This window comes from Microtus pennsylvanicus, chromosome 15, assembly GCF_037038515.1.
Source record: "Microtus pennsylvanicus isolate mMicPen1 chromosome 15, mMicPen1.hap1, whole genome shotgun sequence".
NCBI classification, from domain to species: domain Eukaryota; kingdom Metazoa; phylum Chordata; class Mammalia; order Rodentia; family Cricetidae; genus Microtus; species Microtus pennsylvanicus.
Window position 1 is genome coordinate 17,403,506 of NC_134593.1, and position 17,306 is coordinate 17,420,811.

General features: G+C 48.2%; 1 protein-coding gene across 1 annotated transcript in view; it reads right to left on the minus strand.

Annotated features, from left to right (window-relative positions):
- Positions 1 to 17,306, minus strand: part of Cryl1 (crystallin lambda 1) — a 97,442-nt gene that overhangs the window by 13,346 nt on the left and 66,790 nt on the right. Inside the window, exon 5 of the mRNA XM_075949741.1 lies at positions 10,738 to 10,932. Within this exon, the coding sequence (XP_075805856.1) occupies positions 10,738 to 10,932 (195 nt within the window). The remainder of the gene's footprint in view (positions 1 to 10,737; positions 10,933 to 17,306) is intronic.

A 17,306-nucleotide genomic window follows, 5' to 3' on the forward strand; every position in this document is an offset into this window, starting at 1 on the left:
TTTTCTTATATATGGTTGCTTGCCCTCATTTTCCCTTTGCTTTTCTCATTTTAATCTTGGCCACCTCCCCTTGTCTACTTTTTAAAAATAAACTCCCAGTTCTGTTCTTCCATTTTTGTTTTGCTGATTCCCCCACACGTGGTCCTGAGTTGTCAAGCATCTCTGGGCAAACAGTCTTTACTTGGCCACCATAGTCACCTTCAGGGACCCAGCCTAGCTCCCAGGCGTGTAGATAGGGTTCTCTCTGAGTTCCTCCCCTGCCCAACCGTCAACCAAAACTGTCAGGATGTAAGCCCAGTGTCTTAATCGAGAAACAACAGAAAAGCAAAGGGTAAAGAGTAGGAAGAGGTTGTATCATGAGTAAGTTCCAGACTGTGATGCGCACGATAAGACTCGGGGCTCTGCCATCTTCAGGCACCGAAGAGGGACAGGAAGGAAAATGGATTTGTTTTGATATATCCGGAGGAGGTTACAGATCAAGATGTCACTTTGGTCCCTATGTATATGGAACAACCCTGAGCTTCAGCAGTTTCTCTGTCTCCCACCATGTTCCCAGGTAGGTTGGCTAAGACACCAACAGGTATAGACTTAACTCCAGCAGGAGCCAAGCTTAGGGCTGTCCCTGTTGGAGACACTCATTCCTGGAGCCCTTAGAGATGGTCCAGAAACAGAGAGTTTCATTTGGATCTGGAGGATGAAATTGAGAACTGATTGGGCACCGTAGTTTACTGATGGAGCACTGCTCTTGTAAACTGAGGGCTAGCACAAAGCAGGTCTCACAAGAACTGAGATAGGACCACAGCTTAGTTCTCTCTATTGGTTGAGTCTTATATACTGGTTTTTTATTTTCTTCTCCACACATCACTGCTCTTCTCTGCACCACAACATGATGCAGAGAGGAAGGGATGCCAGAGAGCGTTCAGCAGTCCAGAGCACACACTTCCCTTGCAGAAGGTCTGAGTTTGGCGCCCAACATTCACATCAGGTGGTTCACAGCAAGCTGCAACTCTGGTTCCAGGAGTAAGAGCAAAAAAGACCTGCCCTAAACCCTCCCACCCTACCCATGCCACCTTCCAGGGAGATGTGAGGCAAGAGTAAATCTTACTAAGGAGAAAATAAAAGACGGCTGAGAGCTGCCTCATGACCCATAGTTACTCACGGGTTTGGGAGCAGCATGGCATCTTGCCAACACCTACAAGAGTTCTTGGAAGCAAGACACAGACATTCCTGCATGATGACATGGGCAGATTTTACTAACTGTGGAAAGGCCTACTGAAGCCCACACATGCAACAGGACACTGAATCATGCCTAGAAAACACACATTTGTCAAGAGCCACCCGAAAGACACTAAAGAGCTTGAGTCCTTCCCCCAAGTCCCACAGGGCAGGGGGAGAAGCAGCAGGTGCCCTCACTGGTGAGCCTGCTGGGGACAGGTAGCAGGAGAAGCACATCTCATCCTCAGGGACATTTTGATCACACACAGCAAATGATGAAAATTCCATTTCCTGGCCTGGATAGCCCATACCCATGAAAAGACCCCAAGGACAAAGGCACAGGAGCAGAGGAGTCAGAGTCGAGGTCAGGACAGAAGCAGAAGCTATTTCAAAGCAACCTGCAAAGGGAGAAACATCCCAATATTTAAAAGTCAACCAAAAGAAACACCGAAGCCATTAAACATCAACAAATATCACAGCATTCATATTAGGGACTAGATGGATGAAACCCTAATTAAGATAGTTTGCTGTCAGTGTGTGAAATGCTTTTATATCCTATAACCTTACTGAACTTTCAGCTCCAATATTCCACCTGTGAACTGCAACTTTACCTGTTCTAACAGAGGTTTGGGGAAGTCCTTAGTGTTTTCTGTATACAAGATCACATCATCGGCAGAGGTGATTTAATCTCTTTCCAACATAGATGCTTCTTATTTCTTCTTTTTCCTAGTTTATCTGGCAAGGGTCCCTATCATGATATCAAGAGAAGCAGGGATGTGGGCAGCTTCTGCTTTTCCTTCATCTTAGAGGAAAGGTTTTTGGCTTATTGATATATGAGCTCCGAGTTATGATGCTTGCTGTGGGTTTGGTACACATGGCCTTTGTTGTGTTGAGGTATACTTTATTGTGGCGAACCTCTCGACCGGCGAGAAAGAACGACCACCACACCAGGATTCCACTCAGATCACGCTTTACTGGAGTACCCTTGATTGATAGGGAGCAGGAAACGAGAGGGGCAGGAAACGAGGGGCAGGAAGCGAAGGGCAGGAAGCGAAGGGGAGAGAGAGCATGAAGCGAAGGGGCGAAGGGCACTTAGGCAGCTGCTTAAATAGGGAATTGGCACATGGGTCGCCCTGTGATTGGCTGCCACCAACAGCTGCCACCAGACCGCATTGGGATAGGCTCAAGGATCCTCATCCACCGCGCATGCAGGAAGCGGGGGGGGGGGGGGGGGGGGGACACACACAGCTCTCAAAGGCATAGCCAAATATGGAGTTGTTTATTTCCAACAAGACAGGATGTCGGCGCCATCTTGTAATGGCGATCCTGTCCAGCTCACTACACTTTATCTTTCTTTTCTTGGAGACAGGGACTTACTATGTAGCCCTGGATAGCCTTAAACTCACTATATAGACCAGGCTAGTCTCAAACTCACAGAGATCTACTTGCCTCTGCCTTCTAAGTGTCAGGATTAAAGGCGCATGCCACCAATCTGGCCAAGGTACACTAATTCCTATACCTAACACATGGTGTTGGTTAGTTTGTTTTCACCACAGAAGGATGCTAAATTTTAGCAAATGCTTTTTGGCATCTACCCAGAGGATCACACGGGCTTTGCTCTTTGTCCGCTGTGATGATACATCACACTTCACGGATTGCCAGGTGTTGAACCACTCTTGCATTCCTGGGACAAACCCCATTGGATCGTGTAGATGATGCTCTTTGTGTGCTATTTCTAATACTCAGTTTGCTAGTTTTCACTGAGATTTTCAGACAGCCAGGCTACATATCAGCTGCTCTGCTTCCGGGAGCATCCCCTGGTTGCTGCTGAACCATACAGTGTGCACTGTGCTAACTTGGAAGTGGGGTTCTGGTATAGTTCTGAGCTCCCCCAAAAGCCCTCCTGCTCAGAAGTGTAGCCTGCTCTCAGTGCCTCCACGTAGACCAGCACCCACACGGAGCTGTCCTGGTAAACAGCCATGCATCCGCTATAATAACACAGCAGCCCGATAGATGTGCTGCCTTGGCACTGTCACTGGACTGAGCAGCTTTGTAGGACTCTGCCCGACAAAGCCACGCGTCAGGAAAGTCATCAGCCAACTTCACAGGGGTGAAAGAGTGAAAAGAGCTAAGCCTAAGAAAACTCTGACTCCCTCTGGCAACTTGGTGGCTGCAGCAGACACACTGACCACTTGACTTTCTGCACAGCTGAGTGCCCTCAGTCCTGCATCCGGCAGAGCTAGAAGCTCTCACTTCTGCATGCCGCTGGCAGCTAGGTACCCCCAATTCCTCTTGCTGCAAGCAGGGTATCTGAACAAAGTGTGGTCTCCAACCCTCCCCAGAGATGGAGGTACATTCCGGGGCTCAGTCTACAGCCCTTCCCGGAGCTGGAGGTACAGTCCCAGGCTCGCTCTACAGCCCTTCCCGAAGCAGGAGGTACAGTCCCAGGCTTGGTCTACAACCCTCCCTGGAGCAGGAGGTAATTCCCGGGCTCTTCATCCTCCAGGTTCCTGCTTCTACTCCCGTAAGCTCTCTCTTCCTGACAGAAAACCTGATCACAATTTGCATCTCTGCTCAGGAAATGGAGGGGTGGAGTGTGGCTGGTGTTCCTGAGCAATGTGCCCAGGAAGCAAGCCCAAGTGAGATGGGATCTGGCCAGGGAGCTTGTGATCGGAGGAACAACTCTCACCTCCTACAACTCCAGCCTTGCTTTGTTCAACCTGTTTGTTTTCGCTCTTGTTTTTGTTTCTTGAGACAGGTCTTATTTAAACCCAGACTGACCTCAAAGTCCCATGGTTTATGCTGTCCTGGGTATCAAAACTAGTGCCTAATGCATGCTTGGCAAACACTCTACCAAACAAGCTGTATCCCAAACCCATATCTGTGCTTTACTGAGCATAAATTAAGACTTTTAAAAAAAACAAATAATTTTTGAGCTGGGAAGTGGAGCCCTATACTCACAAGGCAGAGGAGGCAGATCTCTATGAGTTCAAAGCCAACTTGGTCTACTTAGCAAGCTCCAAAACAGCCAAGGTAACACAGTGTCAAAAATCAATTTTCACATCTCTTTTGGAACAGGCAGAGGCATTCAATGCTTTAAAGTAGGGCTCAGATTCATACAGTATTGAAATCATCAGAACGTGTATTGAGTAGAAGTCGGTATCAATGGGAGACCTGAGTTCCAGATAAAGAGAGAGAACAAAACACAAAAAAGAGGCAGAGAAAAATAAAGAGGAAAAGCAATCAAGAAGTGAAATGTCATGTAACTCCATCAAGTACAAGCTAAATTGGCATAATATTCTATTAAGGAACAAAGAGCTGCCAAACCCCTAAGCTACCCCACCAGCTGCAAAGTGCGGAGATTCTCTTTGGGTGGATAAAACATAGTCTAAGGAGACTTTCAGGCCCAGGCTTCAAGGAAGCCACATCCAAGGCTTCTCCAGGGTTGACACCCACTAGAAACCCTGGCTGGTCACGGGCTGGGAGGTCTACAGATTGCATTTCTCATAAGCTCTCAGGTGAGGCCCAGGAAGTCCTGAGGGATGCCACCTATATAGACAGGATGTGAGGGCCTCAGCTTAGAGCAGTGGTTCTCAACCTGTGGGCTGAGACCCACTGGATGGAAGGGTCAAACGACCTTTTCACAGGGGTCGTCTAAGACCATCGGAAAACACAGATATTTACATTATGATTCATAACAGTAGCAAATATCACAGTTATGAAGTAGCAACAAAAATAATTTCATGATGGGGGGGGGGGGTCACCACAACATGAGGAACCACATTAAAGCGTTAGGAAGGTTGAAAATGCTTAGAGCAGCCCTGGGGAGAGCAGCTCCACCTGAGACAGAGGGATGAATTCAGAAGCTATCACCGTAAACTACATGTCGGACACAGAGACTCCCACCTGGTCTTCACCACGTCCCAGTGAGAGAGGTCCATTATCATCTCCACTTCATAGACCCTGCAGCAGAGGCAGATGGGTGTGGCTCTCAGTTCCTAACCAGGCTGTAGCATGTGAACCAAGCTGCCTAACTTACACATTTCTCCTGATGTTGAGACTTGACTGGCAGATCTGAAAACACCCGATCAGGGAAAATGGAAAGGAAAGCTTCTCCAAGCTCTGAACTCCTGCACAGGGTGTGTGGGGTGTGTGTGTGACTGTGGTGAGCAGGAGGTTGTGCCCAGTGGGCTAGGCTGAGTCCTAACTCCTACAGCAGCTCTGGGTCCATGCTACAGGTCTCTAAGGAGCCTCAGCAGCTAATCTGACGCATGATCTTTGAAGCTCACTTGCTAACTGGAATAATCCTCCCAGCACCTGGCACTGGGGTCTGAAATGAAGCTCAAGGCTGAAGTTCTGGAACCCCCAGGGTGTCTTGATCAGATGCCACAGGCCACACCCCTTGTGAAAGGCTAAGAGGCTAAGAACTGAATCCAGTATCTCAGGATGCAGGGGCCACAGACCGTCTCCCACAACACAGCTCTGTACCTTGTGTGGGCAGATGCTGGAAGATTGCGTACACAGGCTGACCTTCCTTTTCCTGCCTGAAGACTAGCCTGGCCAGAAAGAAACACAACTGCCTTTGTCTCTCTGAGGTTTCACCAACTAAGCCGGCCTCCCACAGCACGATGGCTGAGATGCCACTACCCCTGGACAGACGATGTCACCAGCTATCGTCCCTCTCTTGAGTCCACTTAACTTCCAATAGGAATGGTCTATGAACTACTATCTATTTTCCAGGTCACTCATTCTGCCTAGAAATTATTGCCCCTCAAATATGTCCTCATTTCCCTCTCCCTGAGAAAAAAGGGCACACGCCAGGTGTGCTGGCAGATACCTTTAATCCCAGCACTCAGGAGGCAGAGGCAGGCGGATCTCTGTGAGTTCGAGACCAGCCTGGTCTACAAGAGCTAGTTCCAGGACAGGAACCAAAGCTACAGAGAAACCCTGTCTCGAAAAACCAAAAAGGAAAAAAGAAAAAGGGCACATGATCATCTGAGGGGTTATTGGGCACTGTGTCCTATGAGGTCCTGGTGGGAAAACAAAAAAGCATGCCTTGTCACTCACTTGTCAATCTATTCTTAAACATTTCAAGGGCGAGGAGAATGCTTTCTCCTCATTCCCGTTGAGCCCCAAGAACAGCAGTCCTGCTAGGGATTATACTGCTCAGAAGGATAAAACCCACGGTAAGCAACTTCCAAGGCTTACCAAGCACCAAAGCATGCCAACAGGCTGAGAACCTGCTAATGGCTTCATGATTCATTCCAGGCTCCCCACCTACCTTTCCCTGATGGGGAAAGAACTGATGGGCAATAGACTCAGCTATTGTCTGGCCAAAGACTTTTCATCACAACACAACTTCCCTCACCGTGTTAATGCCTCAGGAATATGAACTTGAAATTACATTCCCAGCCGAAAGGATCTCATCACCCAGTGACCGAGCCCTGGCAGGGAAATGTTAGTGTTTCTAGACTGCAGTCAGACCTGTACACCCAGCATTCACCAGCTCAGGAAGGGAGAACAAAACAGGACTACCATCTATGAGACAATACTACAGACCCCAGTTCTTTCATTCCCTCGGATACCATTCTTCTCCAGAAGGTGTGGGGCTGTAGCAAACAGGTGTGCACAGACACGATAAGAACATGCCTCTCACTACTTGCACTTTCTCTTTCTTACCTGGAAATGCTGCCGCAGCATGGGATCCTTTCACAAGCACCTGCTGTGGACATGTCCACAGGGGAGTCCTTCCCATGTCACTCTTTGCTTCTCTTAGGATTGGTCTTGGTTGCTTAGCTACAAAAATTTAATTATGTCCTCCACTGTTAGTGACTTTAATTTAAAACAGGAAAATATATAGGTACTGATAAGTGAAAGAAAAGGTTCTGCTGTTTGGACATTACATGTCCCACAAAGGCCAGTGTAGTGAAGCCCTAGTCTCTAGCTTGGCACTACTGGGAGATGGTAGAGCCTGGTGCAGTGGCTCTCAATCTTCCTAATGTTGTAACCTTTTAACACAGTTCCTCATGTTGTGGTGACCACCAATCATAAAATTATTTTTACTACTACTTCATAACTATAATTTTGCTGCTCTTATGAATCATAATATAAATATCTATATTTTCTGATAGTCTTACGTGACCCTTGTAAAAGGGTTGTTTGACACCCCCCCCCCAAAGGGGTTACAACATACAGGTTGAGAACTACTGGGTTAGTGGGTCATAGGGAATGTGTCTCTGAAGGAGTATATGACCCTGGTCTTTCCTCCTCCTCTTTTTTTCCTAGTCTGGACACCAGAACATTAACAAGCTTCCTCTTCCACATGCGGACATGCGGTCCTGCAACAGGCTCCAGGCAGTCATGGGCTGAGCCCTCCAGGACTGGAAGCCACAGTCAACGTTTGCTCTCTAAAGGCGCTTGTCTCGGGTATTTTGTCACAGCCGTGGAAAGTCAAGCGTCACAGTTTTGCTTCTCAAAACAAAATTTACAAATAAATAAAATTGACAAACCCCTAACCAAACGCAATGGGAAAAAGCAGACATAAAAATAAATTTCAGAAATAAAACCGGTGGCGTAACTGTAGACTTAGAAGCCATAAAATGGATAAAAGTAATATCACCAAAACTTTACCCGTAAAAAAATCTAATACCTTGAAATAATGAACCCATTCCTGAGCAACCATAAGCAATCCAAACAGAAACAAGAGGAAAACAGACAGAAATTCTACCACTAAAGAAACTGGATTTGTGATGTAAGGTTCCTAAAAAAGATTTCTCCAGTCTCAATTAATTTTGCTCAGATCTACCAAGTAGATCTGCTTTGTGACTCCAGAGAGCAAGAAGACGGAGCACCCACGGAGAACTGGAGAGGCGGGGAAGCCACCCCACATATGGAAGCTCGTTCTGTTCTCTCAGTCCAGGCAAGGGTCGGACACTCCAGCCCAAGTTTTCTGAGCAAAGGGGAGCTCTGAGGCCTTTGGGGCCTGCCGGCAAACAGGACTAAGTAGTCCAAGGCTTGCTCAGGTTGTATGATGGGCTTCAAACAAGCCTGCCCTTCTTAAAATGACCTTGTCTCCAAAAGCCAGTGAGAGAGGGAATATGGGAGGAAGGGAGGGAGGAAGGGAGGGAGGGAGGGAAAGAGGGAGGGAGGGAAAGAGGGAGGGAGGGAAAGAGGGAGGGAGAGAGGGAGGGGGACTGGGAAAAGGGAAGCTTCGCAAGGCCTGCAACTAGCCTCAATTCTGCTTTTGATAGCAAAGTTACCCTAGAGTTTTGAAGCAAACTTAGAAAACCCCAGTCCAAGTTGAAACATTCCAAACAAGCTGAAACACCCCAAAATGTAAACTTAAGTTCAGCAGCCTCTATCTGAAGTTGTGAGGCCTCATTTAACTCCTTCCAGGCCGGAGGCTGAGAGCATAGCAGCCAGATTTGCAGCAGAAGGCCAGGGTTCTGCAGAGGTTTGCCCAGCCTTTGCTGATTGTAGTGGCTGAAGAGGAACCGGGCCAGAGGCAGCACAGACCTTCCCATAAGAATGTATACAATAGTCAGGTATCCTTCAGCCAAACCCAGCAGGTACAGCATCAGACATACTTCTGTGGGAGAGGGCTCATGTGGCTGGCAGTTACTGTAGAGATTTTCTCCAGTCACCTCCAGATAAACCACAGCCTATCACTCAACTTTGGAAGGCTACAGAAAGGAAGGGGTCCATGTGGACACACAGAAGCCAATGCCAGAAACTGCTTCAGCAGAGAGCCAGTATCCAGGGCCCCCTGCTCAAGGTCCAGCGAGATGAGTTCAAGAGCTGCTGCTAAGCTGATAGGGTAAAAGGAAGCATGCTCCTGGGCTCCACCCTATGCTCTCTGCATGCCTTCCACCTCCCGGTCCCCTGGTAGAGCCCAGAGCCCCACAGACTGGAGACACTGTAGCTTGGCCCTAACAGTCTTCAGACCCTTGACTGAAGCACAGATTTTCTCTAGAACCACAGGAACGGCAAGACTTTGGGTTCTAACCACACTTCCTTAACCTTCCGTGTCTAGACAGAAGGAGCTTGCAGGGCAGTGAACTTAGCATCCCTCCAGTGTGCTTTCCTCCAGCAATACAAGGAGATGCACCAATGCTGCTCAGATCTTCCAGCCTGCAATCAGTTCCACTGTGTGGTCAAACACAGATGATTTCTGTGCATGTCTTCTGCCTAAAGTCCTACACAGGTCTTTACGTTCTTTCTGAGTTGGTTAACAACTTTCAGAGTAAACTGAGCAAGACTTAATTCAGAGTAAAGAATTACTCTGAATTTAAAAACAAAATTAAAAATTTACCAGGCAGTGGTGGCACACACCTTTAATCCTAGCACTCGGGAGGCAGAGGCAGGCGGATCTCTGAGTTCGAGATCAATCTGATCTAAACAGCTAGTTCCTAGATACCCGGGCCACACTGAGAAACCCTGTACTGAAAAGCCAAAAACCAAGACAAACAAACGAACAAAAACCCTAAAACCCTAACAGATAGAAAGCCCAAATTGCTAGAGCACCACTTCTCACCACGCCGTACTCCAGTACAAAATCTCTCGAGTCTATTAGACTGCTGTTCTATCTTAAACAGACCTCGAAGAAGGTATTTTAAGTGCAGGATTCCTTTCAAATATCCTGACACTGATTGATTTCTGAAACATTCTCAAGGAGTGTGAGAGCCCAGCACGTACACTGCAGGTGTGGAGTGGGAGGCAGATTTCAACGCTGAGTCACGGCACAGTGCGCACCTCGTGCACGGGCAGTGGGGTCACAAGGTGACTCTGACAGGGGAGTCACATATGGCATGCACACCTGTTGAAGCCTGGAGGAAATGCTGGAAGGAAATACAACACCCACAAAAGATGAGGCACAGCTGGCTTCCTGGTTCCCGTCCTGTGCGCTCTGCAAGGAGCTGTGGCGCTCCACCCAGTAGGGACGGTCCAGCCAAGCCCTGTCCCCCTCGCCTGAGAGCCAGGCAGTCCTTTATACACTTCACTATGACCTGCATGGATGCGGCTGCTATGTGTCTGGCCCATGAAGCAGACAAGCCTATTACTAACAAGTTTAGTATTTATCATGGTTTCCCTCAGTTCTTGAAATAAGCTAGGTTCTTTAAGGGACTACAAATTTACTTTGTACAAAAAGAATACTTTCTCATCCTGAAACATTTTGACACCAAGAGGTAAAAACTGGTCTGTGGGAAAACACAACATGTCACACACACAGGTAGTTTTGTACAAAGGGCAGGAGAGGTTTGCAATTGTGTCTGCTATCAAATAGAAGGCCCTGGGTCTCCAGAAGAGAGCAAGGAGCCACGAGTGTCCTCTAACTCTGACAGACTTGGAAAGTGACTCCTTCCCAACTCAACCATGGAGGCTAGAGAGGAAGGAGGGGAAGAAGACAAGGAGAGGGAGAAAGGGTGGGAGGGAAGAACAGAAGAGGGGACACAGGGAAGGAGGAGAAAGATGGGATGGAGGCCAGGAGGAACCGGAAAGGAAGGAGGGACCCAGGGCACAAACCTCCACCAGTCTCCAGGCCTCGCCTATGATCGCGTACTGCAGGCGGTTCAGGACGAAGCCGTCGACCTCCTTCAGGACTCGCACAGGGGACTGCCCAATCTTCCTCATCAAGGCATAGGTTCTGTCCATTGTGGCTGGAGCCGTCTCTGGGTGGGGGACTAGCTCAACCAGCGGGACATAATATGGTGGATTGACCTTAGGAGAGGGAGAGAAGAGTAAGAGAATCAAGGCCATGGCTGACAATGGGTATTGCTCTGGCCCACCCCAGCTCACCTATATTAGGTGGCAGGTGGGGTGGGGACAACTTTGAAGAGGTCCCTGGCTTCCACATCCAAAGAGAAGACTTGAGAAAGGAACACACGCATAGGGGCACGTGCACACCGGGCGGGGGGGGGGGGGGTGTGAGGTAAATGTGCACAGAACTGTAGGGGTTTGTTTTTGAAAAGAATACATAAGGTGCACCTTGACATCCCATATACAATTGTGGAGAACTCCCAGAGAACCCCAAGCCTTCCAGCCTCCCCAGGACAAGGTTTCTATACTAGTAATTGACATAGCTTTCCCTATCCCCACTGTCCGGAACCACTTTCCCATCCTAGACTCAGGTGTGATGATTCATGTGTGCAACCCCAAAGCCTGGGAGGCAGAGGACAGGTAGACACTAGCTTCAACCAGCCTGGGCTACATAGTAACCCCTGTCTCAAATACTCCTTAGACAGAACCTCCCAAAGCTTGGTTCTTTCCTGGTCCCTCCTTGTGCACCTCACCCACTCTGGCGAGCTAATGACTGAGAATCGTAGAAAACCCAGCACCTTGGTAGCCTCACACTTCAGGGTGCTAGAGACAGGAAGACCCCACCAATGGGAGGGACCCAGTGGAGATGCTGGTGTGGTCCTCAGCTCTGGTTTTCTCGGTTCATACTTGGTTCCTTGGCTATTCCCCATAAAAATGAACAAACATCCCCCCAAAAAAACACAGCCTAGCAGTGCCTAACAAGTCCGTACTGTGACAATCTGGTCCATATTTAAGGGGGTAAGCCTCCTTCAGAAATGGAAGGTTTTCAAGATGGATAGTCAGTAAAAGACAAAAGTATTCATGTATTTAATGCCTCTGAGCCACCCCCTTAGATAAAGTGGCCAATTTTATGGTATGGCTACCACAATTGAAAGTAAACAAATTAAAAACGTTATTCTGATCTCCCCACCTCCAGGGATTATTCTGGCATAATCCCTGCCCCAGCCAGTTAAAGGCTGTGCAGCTGAGGAAGCATAGTGGTGCATGCCTTTAATCCTAGCACCTAGCAGTCATGAGGCAGACGTAGCTGGGCTTCTGTGATGTCGAGGCCAGCCTGGTCTACACGGAGAGTTCCAGGCCAGCCAAGGCTATATAGTGAGACCTAGTCTCAAGAAAAAAAAGTGATATATCTGGCATTGGACCCTTCAGGCTCCTGAGATGGAACCTGGTCGCTCTCCTCTCCCTCCAGGAGGCTCCGGGTAGGTTGGTCTCACTCTACGCTAGCACTTGGCCTCTGACAATGAAATCAATCCCTCTTTGGAGTCAAAGATGAGCAGCGATAGTGCTTTGGACCATACGGTGGACAGAGGAAAGGGCAAAATGTCCCACAACAGAGGAAGCTGATGTCCAAAAGTCTGCCCGGGATGGTATTCTTCTCATGGGTCTAACCAAGGCAGGGTAATCCCTGGTAATACCCACGGATGTCTCCTGGGGAATGGGGCCATGATCTCAGACACTGCAGGACTGTCATCACCCACAGGCCACAGGGGCCGCTCCTCTCAAGCTTCCTGAGAAGTGAGCTGGAAACCCGCATCTAAACATGCTCCGTACCCAGCCCTCCTCCCCCGACACCAGATTGCCTAGAAGCAGGTGTGCGCATCACCCCAGGGTTCCCTCAACCAAGGCTGTAAACCGATAGGACTGACTTGATGTCTAACCAGAGGGTATCACCAGAGAAAAAGGACAGGGAGCTGGCCTTTCATTCTCCCAAGAAGCTGAGGCAGGAGGGTCTCGAGCTTCAGAATGACTTGGACTACATGGCAAGACACCGTGGAAATAAGAGGGTCGGGGGTGGAGCACGGTGGTTCAGCCCTTACCTACCACACAGGAGGAAGCGTGATACACTGGCAGCAGACACTTTATATAAGAAAGCAGGCCTTTATCCAATTCCAGGAAGAGGCACCCTGCAGCTGACCAGGAACCTGGGACCATCCCAGAGTCTGTGGCCTCCTTCTAGGCAACCTGACCTATACAACCGAGCACTGAGAGGCCAGACACCCTGATCCCACAACACATCAGGAAGGAAGACGAAGGGAAAGTTTTTTAAAGTGAAGCCAAAATAAGTATGATGCTCTGCAGTGTTGATGGCAGCCTACACTGTACGGTGGGGACATGGAGAGCGCCTCGGTGCCCCCACGCCAGTCTCCCTAAAGCCATCTCCACACACGGCAACTCTGGCTTCCTTCCTACAAAAGGAAAGTTGACATAAAACCCATCTGAGGACAAGAATGGCATAGCAGGGAAGGTGGGTGCATGAACGCCCCTTCCTTTCTCGAGGCTCAGGCAGCGGATCTTAAATGGCCTGTGAAGGGGCAGTCCAGGAAGCCCCTCACTGCCGACAGCACACACCCACTGCTCAGTACCTTCCACTCACCCTGGACCAGAGATGACCAGAAATTCTGCCCTGACCCTGCAAAAACCATGCCCGAGAGAACAAGGGCTGTCCTAACTTGCCGGCTGGAGCTTCCCAGTGTGGAGGTGGAGGCCACAGTCTATTGCAACGGTAAATATCCACTGTGCCAAGGCCCTGCGGGGGCATGACCAGGCCTCCTCCTTGACATCTGATTTCCTGTCCAGGCAAAGATCCCAGAAGACTATAGGGCTGAGGACGTGAGCTCAGCCACTCTGGTCAGGACTGTGGGATTAGGAGAAAATGTAGATTCTCAAAGACTAAGGATGACTCTTGAATATTTAGGACAGTCCATTTGACTCGAGATGGCCCACAGTAGTATGAAAGACTCCAGAGACAGTTAACTTTAGTGATCGGATTTGCTTTAGTTAACAATATTTTGGGCTAAAACAGCACCTCATAAAAATAATAAAAGATTGTGTGTGTGTACACACACACATGTACACTCTTCTTGTGTCCTACCAAGACTAAGACCTATGGCCTTCTGCAAGCTGAGCAAGGCTCTGCACAAACAGATCAATTTGTAGTGGCTTTTCATCTTGTTTGTGTTGTCATTTGGGTTTTTTTTTTTTTTGAGAACTCTGTAGCCCCTTGCTTCAGCATCTAGTCCTGGGATTATAGAAGAGAACCATCGTACCGTATTTTAGAGAGGTTTGAATTTATGCTTTAGTTTATGTACTTGTCTATTATTCTTTATTTTCGTCTTTTAATTTTATTTTTATAATTACACCATTTCTCCCTTCCCTTTCCTCCCTCCAACCTCCCCCATGCACTTTCTAGTTTGTAACCTCTTTCTCTTTGTTGTTTTACATATATCCCTAAATACAACGTCCTCAGTCCATACAATGTCAAGTTTGTAACCTCTTTCTCTTTGTTGTTTTACATATATCCCTAAATACAACGTCCTCAGTCCATATAATGTCATTCATATGTATATTATTACTTCAGTGTTGACCAGCTGGTATTGGCGAACCAATCAGGGGCCACTGCCTTGGGGAAGACCATGTCTCCCTCTCAGCATTCCATAGCTGCCTGCATCTCTTTGTCGACGGTTGAGGCCCCATGAGCTCTCCCCTTCCATGTTAGTATTACGTCTACAGGTGTCGTTCTTGTTCAGGTCATGCTTAAGTCTTGTAAGACTTCAGGAGTGTAGCTTCTCAGACATTTCTAGGAAACATATCACAGCAGACTTCCTGTTTCTCTGGCTCTTCTTCTTGTGACGACTCAGAGCCCCCAGTGCAGGGGTTGAGCTACAGATGCATTCATTGGGACTAGGTTCCATACAATCTCTTGTTCCCTGCATTTTGACTGGCTGTGGTTTTCTGTAATAGTCTCTGTCTGTTGCAAAGAGAAGTTTATATGATGAGAAGTAAAAACTATACTCGCCAGCAGGTATCAGGGCAAATATTTCGAGTATAGTTAAGAATTACGCTGGCTTAATAAAGCGGTGGTAGTGTGTTTCCCTCGAAGATCCATGATTTCACTGGCCCTGAGTGGCTGACTTGGTTTCTAATACCAGGCAGATTTCCCTCTTGTTGAGCAGGTCTTCAATCCAATTAGACAGCTGTTGGCTACTGCCAAGGTATGAGTGCCCCTATTACACCCTAAGAATTATTGTGCCACACTGGTCACTGTTTTAACTCAAGGGCATCATAGCTGGGTAGGACTGTTGGCTGCTTCCCTCCCTTAGAGGCCTGCGTGACATCGTCTGAAACCACGAAAGCTGATGCTCAGGGAGGAAGATTTCGGGTCACATCCAGCTTGGGTCCTCCAGGTCCTGTGTCAAAGACCACTGTGTCTTCAATATTTATTTATGTTTGAGTGAAGGTCTCATAAATTCTGGCAGGCCTCAAACACACCATGCCACTGAGGACCGCCAGCTCCTAAGAAACCCCTGCCTCCAGCTCCTGAAAGTTGGGGTTATGGGCATTTGCTACCCTACCCAGTTTCATTCACTGCTAGAGATCGATCATGTACACTAGAAGAGCCACCGACCACCTAGACTTGCCTTGTGCCATCTGTAGTACCTTTCTGAGAACACACAGGTGATTTCTGAAGTCTCTGATCTAAGTAGTGTTCCTTTTCCAACTTAAATGTTTCCTTTAACCAACTTAAATGCGAAACAACCTATTAGAAGTTGATGGCTTTCTCACAAGCAAATGCCTTCCACTGCAGTCGTCAGTGGCTGTTCTCCAAGGGACTTTTTATGACATCTCTCTATCACAGGAAAAACTACAACTTCATGGCCTTGATGCCTGGGTGCTTTCAGTTTCTGTCCCTGTCAACCCTAATGTCACTTGCATGTTTTGTAACTGAATGCAGCCATTTCCATTCGATGACCTTCCGGTTCTGGGGCGGCAACTCCGATGCTCATTCATCTTTCTTTCAATGGTATTTCACAATACAGCAAAAGCTGGAGTCTGGGCCGCCTGTGTCATGGCACTGAGTATCTAGTGGGTGTCTAGTTGCTCATCCCTTTTCTTTACCCTGACCAGTCTAGCACCGCCTCTCAACTGCTCTTCTCTGGAGGAAGACTTTCCGTGCTCCCAATTCCATCCCCAGCTCCTCAGGTTCAAGTACGGCCCTATACCCTGGCTTGTGGGGTCTGGACTGTAGGAGACCATTTCTCTCCCAAAGCAGCATTACCAAGGCTTCGTGTTGCCGCTCTGTGCCTACACAGTCCTTCAAAGTAACACTATGATCCTCCTGAACACTGCTGGTGGGGCCCCCCACTCCAAAAGGCTCTGGGCATCTGAAATGTTTTAAGCTCTGGCACTGTGTTTAAAAATCTAAATTTCAGAGCTTTTCAGACTTGAAAATTTTTTGGATTAAGGATGTTCATTTGGTAAAGGCTATGTAAACATTCCAAAGTTCAAACTCTGAAATACTCTTAGTCCCAAGCATGTTGGTTAAGGGATGCTGCTATGGTTTAGATAGGAGATGCTCTGTGGAGCTGCATAGATGGATGGCTCAGCATTTAAGAGCATTCTGCTCTTCCAGAGGACCAGGTCCTATTCCCAGAGGCCACATAGCAGCTCATAGCTGTCTGTAACTCCAGTTCTGGAGGATCTGATGTCCTCTTCTGGCCTCTGCCTACACCAGACACATATGTGCACAGACATACAAGCAGGCAAGTCACCCAAACACATAAACTAAAAATAAATAAATCTTTATTTTTTAAAAAAAGCTCCCCCCACACACACACACACTAGCTCATGTGTCTGAACACTTGGTTCCCAGCTGCTGGTGCTGTTCTGGAAGGTTCTGGAACCTTTAGTTTTTCTCACTGGAGAAAGTGAGAAATGGTCACTGTGCAATGGGCCTTGAGGCTGACAGCTGACCCCACCCCCAGCCTGTTCTTAGCTTCTCTCCCCCATACTTTCTCTGTCAGGATGCCCCTCACACCAAGAGCTAAAATAAACACCTCTCTCTTAGCCTACTTCCTGGCCACATCAATAAGAAAAGCAACTAACACAGGTACCTCGTCTGTATTCTCTAATCTCCAACCCCCCCCCCACTGTGTGTGTGTGTGTGTGTGTGTGTGTGTGTGTGTGTGTGTGTGTGTGTGCGTGTGTGTGTGTGTGTGTGTGTGCGCTCTCCCAGAGATGCCATCACGGCCCCACCCCACACACTCTCCCTGGCTCCTGCCCTACTGCCTTTGCTTGTGCAATACCTCAGCTTCCAGCACAGTTCCCATTAACCCAGCCAGGCTGGCCCTGCTCCTCTGTATAGCTTCTGGCTGGTGATGACACCATATGCCATCATATTTATCACGGCTGGAGCTACAGTGGCCTTCCCACCCAAACGGGCTGTCCTGGTTCTGCACGGCTGTACTGAGTTCAGAGTCAGGACTCCAACATCACTC